General features: G+C 35.9%; 1 protein-coding gene across 6 annotated transcripts in view; it reads left to right on the top strand.

Moving 5' to 3' along the window:
- EXOC6B (exocyst complex component 6B) overlaps positions 1–15,981 on the top strand; it is a 729,400-nt gene that overhangs the window by 388,470 nt on the left and 324,949 nt on the right. For all 6 annotated transcript variants that reach the window (XR_004352738.1, XM_032652455.1, XM_032652454.1 and 3 more), the window contains 2 exons: positions 979–1,084; positions 1,956–2,065. Coding sequence is in view for 5 of the 6 variants with exons in the window: in XM_032652455.1 (XP_032508346.1) it covers positions 979–1,084; positions 1,956–2,065 (216 nt within the window). In the remaining variant the exon portion in view is untranslated. The remainder of the gene's footprint in view (positions 1–978; positions 1,085–1,955; positions 2,066–15,981) is intronic.

The raw sequence follows: 15,981 nt of genomic DNA, 5'->3' as shown, positions 1-15,981 counted from the left end.
ACACAACTCATGTCAGCTCGCTTGTTTCTTCTCCTTTTGCACCTTTACTCCTTAAAGTGATCTTTCTGCTTACTGTAAGACCTCTTCCCCAGATCAGCTTTCCCTACTTTCAGGTTCGTATAGCTTTAAGATATTACATTGTCCTTTTAATCTTACTCTTCACATTTAATGAACATGTCTCTGATAATTATGTAGTGCAACTCATTTATATATTAATATAAGCATTTGTGTTTCTAAAAGCCCAGTTTATTAATGATACAGTTTTATTTAGAGGAGGATTATCTCTTGAAAATTAGTAACATGATATATCCATGGTTTTAAGAGCATCTGATCTGATGCCTTCAGTAAATTTCTTTTTTGATTTTGGTAGTATGGTCTCTGCTTTTAGAGAACCCCCAGTCCAGTTAAGGAGGCGAAACCTATGGATGAAGAAAAAGTCATTCTTAATATAGAGCAGTAGATGAAGTAAATGAACATAATTTGGATTTATTATAGAACTTGCTTCTCCTCATCTGCCAGTTTTGAAAGTTAGATCTAGTACAGAATTAAAGAACATAATCAAAAATGTCTTATTTTTTAATAAAAGCAAATAAAACCTCTTTGCCTTCTCCAGAGCTCACATTCTTTTATTATTTACTTCTCACTTGCCTTAAGGCTTCAACATGTTGCCTTAAAATTTTCTGTCTGACCTGTAAATCTCAAATACTATGAGGTCATGTTTATAATTGTGTTCCATTTGTTTTAGAATGTAATTTTCCTTCTGTCTTTTTTTTTTTTTTTAAAGATTTCCTTACCTGAGACCAAATAGCTGTATTATAAAAGGAATAGATTAGGGACTGGGAAATATTTATTTTGGATTGAGGTGGATATACAACTCTTGGAGCTCATCTGAAAATTATTTGTGATCACTGTAGTGATTAACTAACCCTTCTTTCCTTTTTACCTCCTCCCTTCCTTTCTTCTTTATTTTCTTTATAGAAACATACTTGATTCTGACAACTACAGTCCTATACCAGTAACAAGTGAAGAGATATATAAAAAGGTAGTAGGACAATTCCCATTCCAAGATACAGAGCTGGAAAAGGTAAGGAACACTTTAAAATAAACTTCTCTGATTTGGCATCCCCTTAAAGCTTACTTTGTATCAGTCTCATTAAAGGCATAACTTCTAACTCAATGGGTTAGAAATCTAAAACACCTTCAAAGGATGATTTTTGGACTTAGAAGGGCTTAGAAGAGCAGAAGTTCCTGTTTGGGGAATCAGTAAATGGCTTTGGGGTATTGTCACCTCTGAAGTGTTTGGGGGATTTCTGGAAGTGTTCCATTTTGGCTTACACTTTCAAATACTTTCTTTTATTATACTTTTAGGACATTTTAGCCCCAAAACATACAGTAGAATTTAACATACTATATAACTGTATTGGTTTTGACAATGCATTGAGTCATGTATGTGCTACTACAATAATGATACAGAATAGTTCCATGATTCCAAAAAATTCCCTCATGCTACACCTTCTTAATCAGTTCCTCCTCTAACCCCCAGCCTTTGCCAACCACCAGTCTTGTTGCTATCCATCACTTTTGCCTTTTCTAGAATGCCTTATAAATGGAATCATATAGTGTGTAACCTTTTGAGACTGGCTTCTTTCACTGAACATAATGCTTTTGAGATTCATCTAAGTTGTTGCATGTATCAGTAACTCATTACTTTTTATTGCTGAAAATGTATCACAATTTATTTATCAGGTTTTGGAGGACATTTGAATTATTGTTTATTTAATCTTATTCTTTTTAGTATCAGAAAACTTTCACAAATATATTTCTTTTAGTTTGAGATTGTTAAGCAGGCAGTTCACAGTGTGGAAGAAAATTTCCTTTGCATTTTAATTAATTTATAAGTATTTTCAATGTATGTTGGTTTGTGACTTGGCTTTCATTAATTCTTGCTTTTACAGCAACCATTTCCAAAAAAGTTTCCATTCTCTGAATTTGTGCCAAAAGTTTACAACCAAATTAAAGAATTTATCTACGCCTGTCTGAAGTTTTCAGAAGATCTTCATCTAAGGTATAGTATGAAACAATGGAAATACAACAGATAGTGAGATTATGGCTCCATATACATAAATATTCTGGCATACTTTTGATGTTCCCTTAGCTCTTATTTTGAAAGTCTTAATATTAGCCCTTTACAGTGTGGCACTGCTATATTTATATGGTCATGGTGAAAGGGAAAGTTGGAAACTCTTGAATAATTTCTTTTTGTTTATATTATTTACTTTATTCTCTGCTATTTTCTTTACAGATTTGCATTTCAACACTATCTAGTGAGAATTCACTAGAAAAGAGTAGTATAATATACTATTTTTTACATTCTGTTTGATGAAAATTTAAGGCCCGTAGGGGAGTAGCATGTAAAATTCTTTGGAAATATCATTCTTTCCAAATATTCTCTGGACTTGTTAAAGGAATTCATATCTCCTTTAATTATTTCACTAACGTATATTGAGCCTGTTTATATACCAGATGCATCCTGCTTTTTGGGGATGCAGGATTAACAGACAGTTTTTTGCTCTTAGATATCAACAGTATTTACTGAGGATAATAGACATGGAAATAGACAGTTAAAATATACCACGGTGAGTGTTGTAATATGTATAGTGTGCTTGCAAAACACTGAGAAGAACACTTAATTCATCTTAAAGAATTTGAAGGAGAATGATTGGCTTTTTAAAGGAGCCTCCTCCTCTCAGTGAGTATCACCGTTCACCCATATTGGAAATCCGAGAATCATTTTCAACTCCTATTTTCTATTAATAACTATTTTTCTTAAAAATAAAGTTTCAGATATTGGTCTAAATTTTTATAAACCCTTCATGAATATGTTATTACATCTATAAAACTCAAAATAGTACTTATCTATGAGGTACTAGGGAGCATACTCCATTGTTACAGAGGAGGAATGTGAGGGAAAGAGAGATTAAGTAACTTCATGAAGGTCACACAGGGAGTAAGTATTCAAGCCAGGATTCAAATCCAATCAGCATCAGCATCAACAAAATAATTACTGCCATGTTTATAAACCTTATTCTTTGGCAACCATATTGTGAAGTATTTTACATGCATTATCTCAGGAATTTATAATATTTCTTTGAGGTAAGCACTAATTATTACCATTTAACAAATGAGGGCAGTACTCATTTGTAAATGAGCCTCTCTAAATCCAATTGAGGACAAAATTATATCGATTTCTTTTTTTCAGTTTTTTTTTTTTTCTTTAAAGTTTTCTCTTCCCAGTATGGCTGCTTTAATTCATGTTGTAGTCATATTTGTCTTGGACTATTTAAGTAGTCTCCTAATTGTTCTTTTACCTCTAACTTTACTTTCCCAACCATCTGTCCTTTCGTTTTCCTTATTCTATTCTGTATGTCCCCTAGAGTAAGTTTTCTAAAATCAAATCTTATCATTTAACTTTATTCTTCTCACCTTTGCAGAAATTTCTCATGGCATACTCTAGCCTGACATATTTGTCTGTCTGCCTCCTCCCCCATTCCTTGACCTAGTCCCCTGTACCTTTTCCAGATTCATATCTCAGGGTAATTTCCCTGTCAGCCCATGCTTCAGTCATACCAGCCTGTTTGCTATTTTCTGATCATAACATGCTATTTTTTATCTCTCTTAATTTGCTCATGATTTTCTCTCTACTTGAATTTATTTCTTCTCTTCTGAAGCTCCTGACTCACTTCTAACTGTCTTTCAAGATTCAGTTTAAATATCATGTGCTGAATGGAGCTTTTTGACCACTTCCACCCCTAATGGAGTCGATCTGCTGACTCCTTTGTGCTACTTCGGTAATCTCTGAATACTGTCATTATAGCTCATCTTAGATTTTATTGCTCTATTGTATCTATGCGTTTCTGTGTGTGCTAGACTATAAGCTCCTTTGTTTATTTATTTGTTTTATTCATCATGCATTGTGAGTAATCTATTATTTGTGAGATGGTGCTTGGTAGTAAGGACATTAAGTTGCTGAAAATGCATGTCTTCGAAGAGTACCTACTGTAATTGAGGAACAATTATTATTAAGTGATGAAAATATACAGCAACAAAATAAGAACCAAGTCTGAGACAAATTGAGGATATAAGAAAAGGCCTCTTGAAGGGTAGAAACATTTTAAGTTTTGTTCAGCACAATATCCTCTGCACCCAGCTTAGTAAATTTTAAAGGAAGGAAGGGAGGGAGGGAGGGAGGAAGGAAGGAAGGAAAGAAGGAAGGAAGGAAGGAAGGAAGGAAGGAACAGGAAAGAAAGAAGGAAAGAAAGAAGTGAGTGGATGTATGGTGTGCCACACAACTCTGAAAATAGACAATTGGAAAATAGTTTTGGTTACTTGCTTGATAGCCATTCTTACTAAGTAAAAAAATGAAACACAGGGTTTGTGTAATTAATTAGTTCTTTTTTCTGAAAATGAGATTGATTTCATAGAAATGTTCTTTTGGAAATGAGATTATCTTTGGAAATTATAAACCAAAACTTTTTTACCCTTCAAATGACCACCATCAAATTACTTAGTACCAGAGAATGGTCTCTAAGGTACTTTTTGGTACGTTACTGTATGTAAATTATTACAAGTTCATTGCATAATGACTTCTTCTATCCTTTTTGGAGGAAAGATAATATGGTAAAGGGATAATCTGAGTAAATTGTTCAGAAGTCTTTTTACTGCTTAACTATATTAAGTTTTTGCCTGAAAACTCCTTTGATATGTTTAACATTGACAGTTTAAAAAAAAATACTCTGTTTGGCAGGGGTTGGTTTACAGATGCCTTTTACTCTTCAATTGCTGTTTATCTTATTTCCTGGGCTACATTTACATTATAACCTGGAGTGACAGAAATCACTTTGGCAATCGTAGCTGTCATTGTGGGGAGATTGTATTATGAGGTGTAAGACATAATATGAATAAAAACAGTTAGTTTTCTTAAACACAAGGCTCTCAAAACAGGAAAAACTACTGTATTGAGATTCTTATGGGGACTTCCATGGTGGCGCAGTGGTTAAGAATCTGCCTGCCAATGTGGGGGGCACGGGTTCGAGCCCTGGTCTGGGAAGATCCCACATGCTATGGAGCAGCTAAGCCCATGTGCCACAACTACTGAGCCTGTGTTCTAGAGCCCGCAAGCCACAACTACTGAGCCCACATGCCACAACTACTGAAGCCCATGTGCCTAAAACCCGTGCTCCACAGCAAGAGAAGCCACTGCAATGAGAAGCCTGCACACTACAACGAAGAATAGCCCCCGCTCGCCACAAATAGAGAAAGCCCGCGCACAGCAACAAAGACCCAACGCAGCCAAAAATAAATAAATAAATTTATAAGAAAAAGATAGATTCTTATGAAGCTTTAAGCATAATTATTTTCTTAAATCAAACTTTAATTTCTTTTCCTAGCAAGAATTTTGTCTTTTACATTGAACAGAGGATACTGAGAAAGATTACAGATATTGAATACATATGTAATTGTATGAATTCTGAGGACACAAAATTTATTTGAAAGTTTGTTTTAAAAACAGCAAGTAAATGGCATTTCTATGGTAAAATAATGTTCTATCATTTGCACTTGACTTAAAAAATAGAATACACATATATATATGCAGATCTTTTTTTTAAGTTATAAAATTAGATCTCTGTAAAGAACTTGAGAGATATAGAATAGCACATAGAAGAAAAATGTAAATGACCCAAAAGTCTACCACATTAATAACCACCCTTTCTATATGAGAATTTCTTTCTTTTTTCTTTTTTTTTTTTTAGTCTTTCTTCCTTGTGAATACATGCACAGCACTTTTTTTTTTTAAAGCTAATTGCTATGAGATACTTCTACTTATGTCTACAGTATAGAAAGCTGGAAAGAGTATTGCTTCTTCCCAATCAAAACAGATAAACTACAAAATGAAAACTTTTCTGGAACCCATTAGAGAGCTGGAGTTATGGAGTGGCCACATACCTGGAAATCCAAGTTGAGACTAGCCCCTCTCAGGAGAGAGTGACAGGATGCCCTAACCTCCCTCATTTGTGACAGAGCAAAGAAGAAAGGCATAGCTATCACACAGGTGAGAAAGAGGAAATCAACTAAAGAGTTAATGGATCAGTAATATCTTAGTTGGAGCTAAGATCTAGGAGGAATTTAACTCACTCATATGGCCTTTTCCATGGACCTCCACTGAGTGCTCATGAGAAAGACTGGGAGCTGGGTAAGAGATCAGAGAAAGCCATCAGTGATGTTACAGGCATAGAGGATGGGATCCGCCACTGCTCTGAGAAAGGCAGGAAGGCCTCCCCGCCGCCCCCGGTTTGGACCTTTCACTCATGTAGACCAAAAACTTTGTGACACTGGGGGATGGGCAGCAAACTCTTTCTGCAGAACACAGGTAAAGACCCATTGTTAAAACCGTGGAGAAGGTAAAAGAAAAAAAGCCTTTCAACTCTTGGGAGAAGGACAGAAAACAGTCCTGGGCTTAGGGTCTTATACCAGTACCATTAGAGGTCTTCTAATACTGGGAGAGGGCAGAAAATTTCTGCACTAGACCCACCACATATACAAGGCAGAGTTTGGCTGCCACTGGAAGGAAGGACAAGGATGTTGAGCAAGCTCCATCCCTTAGCATCAGGACACATTACCAGTCTAAAACTGAAGCTGGCCAGGACAGCAGAGTAAGTCCTTTGATCTCCACTAATAGTCCAGTAAGAACTAAGTAACAAGTGGTAGCAATCTACCACTAGGTGATGGGCAAGAATGTAGGGAAAGAGAGATCAATTCTGTATTGTAGGCATGTAGGTATAGCTGAAAAACGTGGATGATGCAGAAACTTTTTGAAAAACTTGAAAAACCTTCTGGGACACCAGTAATCACACATAGGCACATGCTATCATTAGAAAAATTTGGAATCTCTGAAGCACTGAAGGTAATCATAGCAACAATAGAACCCAAACCCAGCTCAACTACTTACACTAATGGCCCAACAGAGATATAGGAGCACCTCAATATGTGAGGCAAATGCTAACAGCCATAAAAGAAGAAATTGACAGTAACACAATAGTAGTGGGGGACTTCAACACCACACTTACATCAATGGACAGATCATCCAGACAGAAAATCAATACAGAAACAGATCTTAAGTGACACATTAGATGGACTTAATTGATATTTATAGAGCATTCCATCTGAAAGCAGCAGAATACACATTCTTTTTAAGTACACATGGAAAATTCTCCAGGATAGACCACGTGCTGGGCTATAAAGCAAGCCTTGTGAAATTTAAGAAAATTGAAATCATATCAAGCATGTTCTCTGACCATAACGCTATGAGATTAGAAATCAACTACAAGAAAAAAAAACTGTAAAAAACACAAACACGTGAAGCCTAAACAATATGCTACTAAGTAGCCAATGGATCACTGGAAAAATCAAAGAGGAAATCAAAAAATACCTAGAGACAAACGAAAATGAAAACAAGACAATCCAAAACCTATGGGACCGCAGCAAAAGCAGTTCTAAGAGGTAAGATCATAGCAATACTATCTTACCTCATAAGACAAGACAAATCCCAAATAAACAACCTGGTCTTAAATGTAAAACAACTACAGAAAGAAGAACAAACAAAACTCAAAGTTAGCAGGAGGAAAGAAATCATAAAGATCAGAGCATAAATAAATGAAATAGAGATGAAGGAAACAACAGAAAAGATCAATGAAACTAAAAGCCAGTTCTTTCAAAACATAAATAAAATTGATAAACCTTTATAGCCAGACTCATCAGGAAAAAAAGGGAGAGGGCTGAAATCAATAAAATTAGAAATGAAAAAAGGAGAAGTTACAACTGACACCACTGAAATACAAAGGATCATAAGAGACTACTACAAGCAACTGTATGCCAACGAAACGGACAACCTAGAAGAAATGGACAAACTCTTAGAAAGGTACAGTCTCCCAAAACTGAACCAGGAAGAAATAGAAAACATGAACAGACCAACCAAGCAATGAAATTGAAACTGTGATTAAAAAACTCCTGACAAACAAAAGTCCAGGACCAGATGGCTTCAGAGGAGAATTCTGTCAAACATTGAGAGAAGAGTTAACATCTATCCTTCTGAAACTGTTTCAGAAAATTGCAGAGGAAGGAACACTTCCAAGCTCATTCTATGAGTCCACCCTGATACCAAAACCAGACAAAAATAGCACCACAAAGAAGAGAAAATTACAGGCCAATATCATTGATGAACATAGATGCAAAAATCCTGAACAAAATACTAGCAGTCCAAGTCCAGCAATACATTAAAAGGCTCATACAGCATGATCAAGTGGGACTTATCCCAGGGATGCCAGGATTTCTCAGTATCCACATATCAATCAATGTGATATAGCACATTAACAAATTGAAGAATAAAACCCATGTGATCATCTCAATAGATGCAGAAAAAGCTTTTGACAAAATTCATCAACCATTTATGAAAAAAACTTTCCAGAAAGTGGAGATAGAGGGAACCTACCTCAACATAATAAAGGGCATATATGACAAACCCACAGCTAACATCGTACTCAGTGGTGAAAACTGAAAGCAATTCTTCTAAGATCAGGAACAAGATAAGGATGTCTACTCTCACCACTTCTATTCAACAAGTTTTGGAAGTCTTAGCCATAGCAATCAGAGAAGAAAAAGAAATAAAAGGAATCCAAATTGGAAAAGAATTAAAACTGTCACTATTTGCAGATGACATGATACTATACATACAGAATCCTCAAGATGCTACCAGAAAACTACTAGAGTTCATCAGTGAATTCGGTAAAGTTGCAGGTTACAAAATTAACATACATAAATCAGTTGCATTTCTATACGTTAACAATGAAATATCAGAAAAATTAAGGAAACGATGCCATTTACCATCGCATCAGAAAGAATAAAATACCTAGGAATAAACCTACATAAGGAGGCAAAAGACCTGTATTCCAAAAACTATAATATGCTGATGAAAGAAATAGAAGATGACACAAACAACTGGAAAGATATACCATGTTCTTGGGTTAGAAGAATCAATATTATCCAAATGACTATACTATCCAAGGTAATTTACATATTCAATGCAATTCCTATCAAATTACCTATGTCATTTTTTGCAGATCTAGAACAAAAAATCTTAAAATTTGTATGCAAACACAAAAGACCCTGAATAGCCAAAACAATCTTGAGGAAGAAAAATGGAGCTGGAGGAATGAGGCCCCCTGACTTTAGACTATAGTATAAAGCTACAGTAATCAAATCAGTATGGTACTGGCACAAAGCCAGACTTATAGATCAGTGGAACAGGATAGAAGGCCAAGAAATAAACCCACACTCCTATGGCCAATTAATCTACGACAAAGGTGGCAAGATTATACAATGGAGGAAAGACAGTCTCTTCAATAAATAGTGCTGGAAGAACTGGACAGCTACATGTAAAAAAAAATAAAATTAGAATACTCTTTAACACCATGCACAAAAATAAACTCAAAATGGATAAAAGACCTAAATGTAAGACTAGATACTATAAAACCCTTAAAAGAAAACATAGGCAGAATACTCTTTGACATAAATCACAGAAATATCTTTTTGGATTCACCTCCTAGAGTAATGAAAATAACAAAAATAAATAAATGGGACCTAATTAAACTTAAAGACTTTTGCATAGTAAATAAACCATAAACCAAAAAGACAACCCACAGAATGGGAGAAAATATTTGCAAATGATGCAACTGACATGGGATTAACTTCCAAAATATACAAACAGTTCATGCAGCTCAATATCAAAAAAACAACCCCATCAAAAAATGGGCAGAAAGGGCTTCCCTGGTTGGCGCAGTGGTTGAGAATCTGCCTGCTAATGCAGGGGACATGGGTTCGAGCCCTGGTCTGGGAAGATCCCACATGCCGTGGAGCGCCTAGACCCGTGAGCCACAACTACTGAGCCTGCGCGTCTGGAGCCTGTGCTCCACAACGGGAGAGGCCGCAATAGTGAGAGGCCCACGTACCATGATGAAGAGTGGCCCCCACTTGCCACAACTAGAGAAAGCCCTCACACAGAAACGAAGACCCAACACAGCAAAAATAAATTAATTAATTAAAAAAAAATGGACAGAAGATCTAAATAGACATTTCTCCAAAGAAGACATACAAAGAAGACATACAGATGGCTGAAAAGCAGATGAAAAGATGCTTAACATCACTAATTATTAGAGAAATGCAAATCAAATCTACAAGGAGATATCACCTCACACTGGTTAGAAAGACCATCATCAAAAAGTCTACAAACAACAAATGCTAGAGAGGGTGTGGAGAAAAGGGAACCCTCCTACATTGTTGGTGGGAATGTACATTGATACAGCCATTGTGGAGAACAGTATGGAGATTCCTAAAAAAACTTAGAACAGAGTTACCATATGACCCAGCAATCCCACTCCTGGGCATATATCCGGAGAAAACCATACTTTGAAAAGGTTCATGTACCCCATTGTTCATTGCAGCACTATTTACAGTAGCCAAGACATAGTAGCAACCTAAATGTTGTTCATCTACAGAGGTGTGGATAGAGAAAATGTGGTACATATGGAATATTACTCAGCCATAAAAAATAATGAAATAATGCTATTTGCAGCAACATGGATGGACCTAGAGATTATGAAGTCAGACAGAGAAAGGCAAATATCATATGATATCATTTGTATGTGGAATCTAAAAAGCGATTCAAATGAACTTATTTACAAAACAGAAAAAGACTCACAGGCTTAAAAAACAAAGTTATGGTTACCAGAGGGGGAAGGTGGGGGGCAGGAGGGAGAAATTAGGCAGCTGGGATTAACATATACACACTACTATATATAAAATAGATAATCAATAAGGACCTACTATATAGCACAGGGAACTCTAGTCAATACAGTGTAATAATCTATAAGGTAAAGGAATCTGGAAAAGAATAGATACACATATATGTATAACTAAATCACTTTGCTGTACACCTGAAACTAACACAACATTGTAAATTAACTATATTGCAATAAAAAATAAAGTGAGAAGGATGCTGCCCTGGTGGGCCCCCACCCCTCCCTTCATGTGTGTTAACAATGGAGCTTCTATTATCAAACTTCGGCTTCATCCTGTGCACACACCTGGTTGCAGCTCGGACCACACTCTAGCCCCTTTAGGGTATCTCTGCACAGCCTACTCCAGTCCTCTTCCTGGGTCTCTCTGTTAAATCTGGATATTCAACACCCAGGCATCGCACACACCTGCTGGTGTGTGCACATCTCTTTTGGGGAGTGCAGGGAGGTGGCCAGGACCACCTGTCATGGTCTCTCTATGTTCTACCTGCTGCCAGCTGGCTGCTATGCTCTTCTCTGAGCCTATGTCATGCCCTTTCTGTTCCTGCTGATCTCCCAGCTGGTGAAGGGGGTGCCCCAGGTGAGGAAACCTTTCCCCTTTTACAGCTTCCTTCCAGAGATGCACGTTCCTTTTTTCCCATTCCTCCTACCCTGTTACGTTACGTGGTCATCTTTCTTGTAGTTTTGATTGCAAGAGATCTTTTGCCAGAGTTCAGCAGATATTCTGTGAGAACTGTTCCACATGTCAATGTATTTTTGATGTATTTATGGGAGGAGGTGAGCTCTACATCCTTTTATTCCACCATCTTGATCTCCTTTCCCAATCATATATGAATTTTATTCTTCAGTTTGTTAATGTAGTATATCACACTGAGTAATTTGCAGATGTTGAGGTATCCTTGCATCCCTTGGGTAAATATCACTTGATGATGGAGTATGATCGTTTTAATATATTATTGAATTCAGTTTGCTAATAATTTGATGAATATATTTGGATCTGTGTTCATCAGTGAAATTAACCTGTAATTTTGTGGGGGGTGTTTTGTGGTGTCTATGTCTTGTTTCGGTATCAGGGTTATGCTGTCCTCATAGAATGATTTAGGAAGTGTTTCTTCCTTTTCAATTTTTTTTTACTAGTTAGAGAAGGATAGGTGTTAATTCTTTTAAAATGTTTGTTATAGTTTATCTGTGAAGCCATCTGGTTCTACACTTGTGTTTGTAGGGGGCTTTCTTTAAATAATTGATTCAGTTTCTTTATTTGTAATCAGTCTGTTTGTATTTCTATTTATTCTTGATTCACTCTTGGGAGATTGTACATTTCTAGGAATCTGTCCATTTCTTTCAAGTTGTTCATTTTATTGCTGTGTAAGTTTTTGTAGTAGTCTCTTATGATCCTCTTAATTTCTGTGGTGTTGGTTGTAAGATTCCGTCTTTCATTTCTGATTTTATTTATTTGTGCCTTCTCACCTTTTATTCTAATGAATCTGGCTGATGGTGTATTGATTTTGTCTTTTCAAAGGAGCAACTCTTAAGTTTTATTGATTGTTTTTTAGTGTTTATTTTATTTATTTCTGCTCTAATCTTTATTATTTATTTCCTTCTGCTTACTTTGGGTTTTATTTATTCATCTTTTTTTGGTTTCTTTAGGTGTAAGGTTAGGTTGCTTATTTGAAATTTTTCTTATTTCATGAGATAAAGCTTTCATTGCTATAAACTTCCCTCTTAGAGCTACTTTTACTGCATCCAATAGATTTTTGATTGTTTTGGTTTTGTTTCTGTTTGTTTCTAGGTATTTTTAAATTTCTTTCCTCATTTATTCGGTGATCCATTGAATTTTTAGTAGCATATGGTTTAGTCTCTAGGTGTTTGTGTTCTTTTGCAGTTTTATTTCTTGTACTTGATTTCTAGTCTCATACCATTGTTATCAGAAAAGATTCTTGACATGATTTCAGTCTTCTTAAATTTATTGAGACTTGTTTTGTGGCCTAGCATGTGATTTATCTTAGAGAATGTTTCATGTGCAATTGAAAAGAATGTGTATTCTCCTTTTGGATGGAATGTTCTAAATATATCTATAAAGTACAACTGATCTAATGTGTTGTTTAAAGTAAGTGGTTCCTTTTTGATTTTGTCTTGATGATCTGTCCGTTGATGTAAGTGGAGTGTTCACATCCCCTGTTATTATTATTGCTTAATATTTGCTTTATGTATTTATATGTGCCTACATTGCGTGCATATGTATTGAGAATTTTAAAATCTTGCAAGATTGACCCCTTTGTCATTATATAATGTTCTTTGTTTTTTGTTACCATCTTTATTTTACAGTCTCTCCTGTCTGATCTGTTGCTACCCCAGTTTTCATTTCCGTTTGCAGAGAATATGTTTTCCATTCTCTCATTTTCATTCTGTGTGTGTCTTTAGCTCTGAAGTTAACCTCTCATAGATGCCATATATATGCACGTTGCTTTTTTTTTTTCACATCTTTATTGGAGTATAATTGCTTTACAATGGTGTGTTAGTTTCTGATTTATAACAAAGTGAATCAGTTATACATATACATATGTTCCCATATCTCTTCCCTCTTGCATCTCCCTCCCTCACACCCTCCCTATCCCACCCCTCTAGGTGGTCACAAAGCACCTAGCTGATCTCCCTGTGCTATGCGGCTACTTTCCACTAGCTATCTATTTTAAGTTTGATAGTGTATATATGTCCATGCCACTCTCTCACTTTGTCACAACTTACCCTTCCCCCTCCCCATATCCTCAAGTCCATGCTCTAGTACGTCTGTGTCTTTATTCCCGTCTTACCCCTAGGTTCTTCATGACCTTTTTTTTTTTTCTTAGATTCCATATATATATGTTAGCATACGGTATTTATTTTTCTCTTTCTGACTTACTTCACTCTGTATGACAGACTCTAGGTCCATCCACCTCACTACAGATAACTCAATTTCATTTATTTTTATGGCTGAGTAATAATCCATTGTATATAGGTGCCACATCTTCTTTATCCATTCATCTGTTGATGGACACTTAGGTTGCTTCCATGTCCTGGCTATTGTAAATAGAGCTTCAATGAACATTTTGGTACATGACTCTTTTGGAATTATGGTTTTCTCAGGGTATATGCCCAGTAGTGGGATTGCTGGGTCGTATGGTAGTTCTGTTTTTAGTTTTTTAAGGAACCTCCATACTGTTCTCCATAGTGGCTGTATCAATTTACATTCCCACCAACAGTGCAAGAGGGTTCCATTTTCTTCAAACCCTCTCCAGCATTTATTATTTGTAGATTTATTGATCATGGCCATTCTGACTGGTGTGGAATGATATCTCATTGTAGTTTTGCTTTGCATTTCTCTAATGATTAATGATATTGAGCATTCCTTCATGTGTTTGTTGGCACTCTGTATATCTTCTTTGGAGAAATGTCTATTTAGATCTTCTGCCCATGTTTGGATTGGGTTGTTTGTTTTTTTGTTATTGAGCTGCATGAGCTGCTTGTAAGTTATGGAGATCAATCCTTTGTCAGTTGCTTCATTTGCAAATATTTTCTGCCATTCTGAGGGTTGTCTTTTGGTCTTGCTTATGGTTTCCTTTGCTGTGCAAAAGCTTTTAAGTTTCATTAGGTCCCACTTGTTTATTTTTGTTTTTATTTCCATTTCTCTAGGAGGTAGGTCAAAAAGGATCTTGCTGTGATTTATGTCATAGAGTGTTCTGCCTATGGTTTCCTCTAAGAGTTTGATAGTTTCTGGCCTTACATTTAGGTCTTTAATCCATTTTGAGTTTATTTTTGTGTATGGTGTTAGGGAGTGTTCTAAATTTCATACTTTTACATGTACCTGTCCAGTTTTCCCAGCACCACTTATTGAAGAGGTTGTCTTTTCTCCACTGTATATTCTTGCCTCTTTTATCAATGATGAAGTGACCATATGTGTGTGGGTTTATCTCTGAGATTTCTATCCTGTTCCATTGATCTATATTTCTGTTTTTCTGCCAATATTGTCTTGATTACTTGATTACTGTAGCTTTGTAGTATAGTCTGAAGTTAGGGAGCCTGATTCCTCCAGCTCCATTCTTTGTTCTCAAGATTGCTTTAGCTATTTGGGGTCTTTTGTGTTTCCATACAAATTGTGAAATTTTTTGTTCTAGTTCTGTGAAAAATGCCAGTGGTAGTTTGATAGGGATTGCACTGAATCTGTAGATTGCTTTGGGTAGTAGAGTCATTTTCACCATGTTGATTCTTCCAATCTAAGACCATGGTATATCTCTCCATCTATTTGTATCATCTGTAATTTCTTTCATCAGTGTCTTATAATTTTCTGTATACAGGTCTTTTGTCTCCTTAGGTAGGTTTATTCCTAGATATTTTATTCTTTTGTTGCAATGGTAAATGGGAGTGTTTTCTTAATTTCACTTTCAGATTTTTCATCATTAGTGTATAAGAATGCAAGAGATTTCTGTGCATTAATTTTGTATCTGCTACTCTACCAAATTCATTGATTAGCTCTAGTAGTTTTCTGGTAGCATCTTTAGGATTCTCTATGTGTAGTATTATGTCATCTGCAAACAGTGACAGCTTTACTTCTTTTCCAATTTGGATTCCTTTTATTTCTTTTCTTCTCTGATTGCTGTGGCTAAAACTTCCAAAACTATGTTGAATAAGAATGGTGAGAGTGGGCAACCTTGTCTTGTTCCTGATCTTAGTGGGAATGGTTTCAGTTTTTCACCATTGAGGATGATGTTGGCTGTGGGTTTGTCATATATGGCCTTTATTATGTTGAGGAAAGTTCCCTCTATGCCTACTTTCTGCAGGGTTTTTATCATAAATGGCTGTTGAATTTTGTCGAAAGCTTTCTCTGCATCTGTTGAGATGATCCTATGGTTTTTCTCCTTCAGTTTGTTAATATGGTGTATCACGTTGATTGATTTGCGTATATTGAAGAATCCTCACATTCCTGGAATAAACCCCACTTGATCATGGTGTATGATCCTTTTAATGTGCTGTTGGATTCTGTTTGCTAGTATTTTGTTGAGGATTTTTGCATCTATGTTTATCAGTGATATTGGCATGT

The sequence above is a fragment of the Phocoena sinus genome, chromosome 13 (assembly GCF_008692025.1).
Source record: "Phocoena sinus isolate mPhoSin1 chromosome 13, mPhoSin1.pri, whole genome shotgun sequence".
In the NCBI taxonomy this organism is placed as follows: domain Eukaryota; kingdom Metazoa; phylum Chordata; class Mammalia; order Artiodactyla; family Phocoenidae; genus Phocoena; species Phocoena sinus.
The sequence above is the reverse complement of the archived record's forward strand: the minus strand, read 5'-3'. Positions and strand labels throughout refer to the sequence as shown.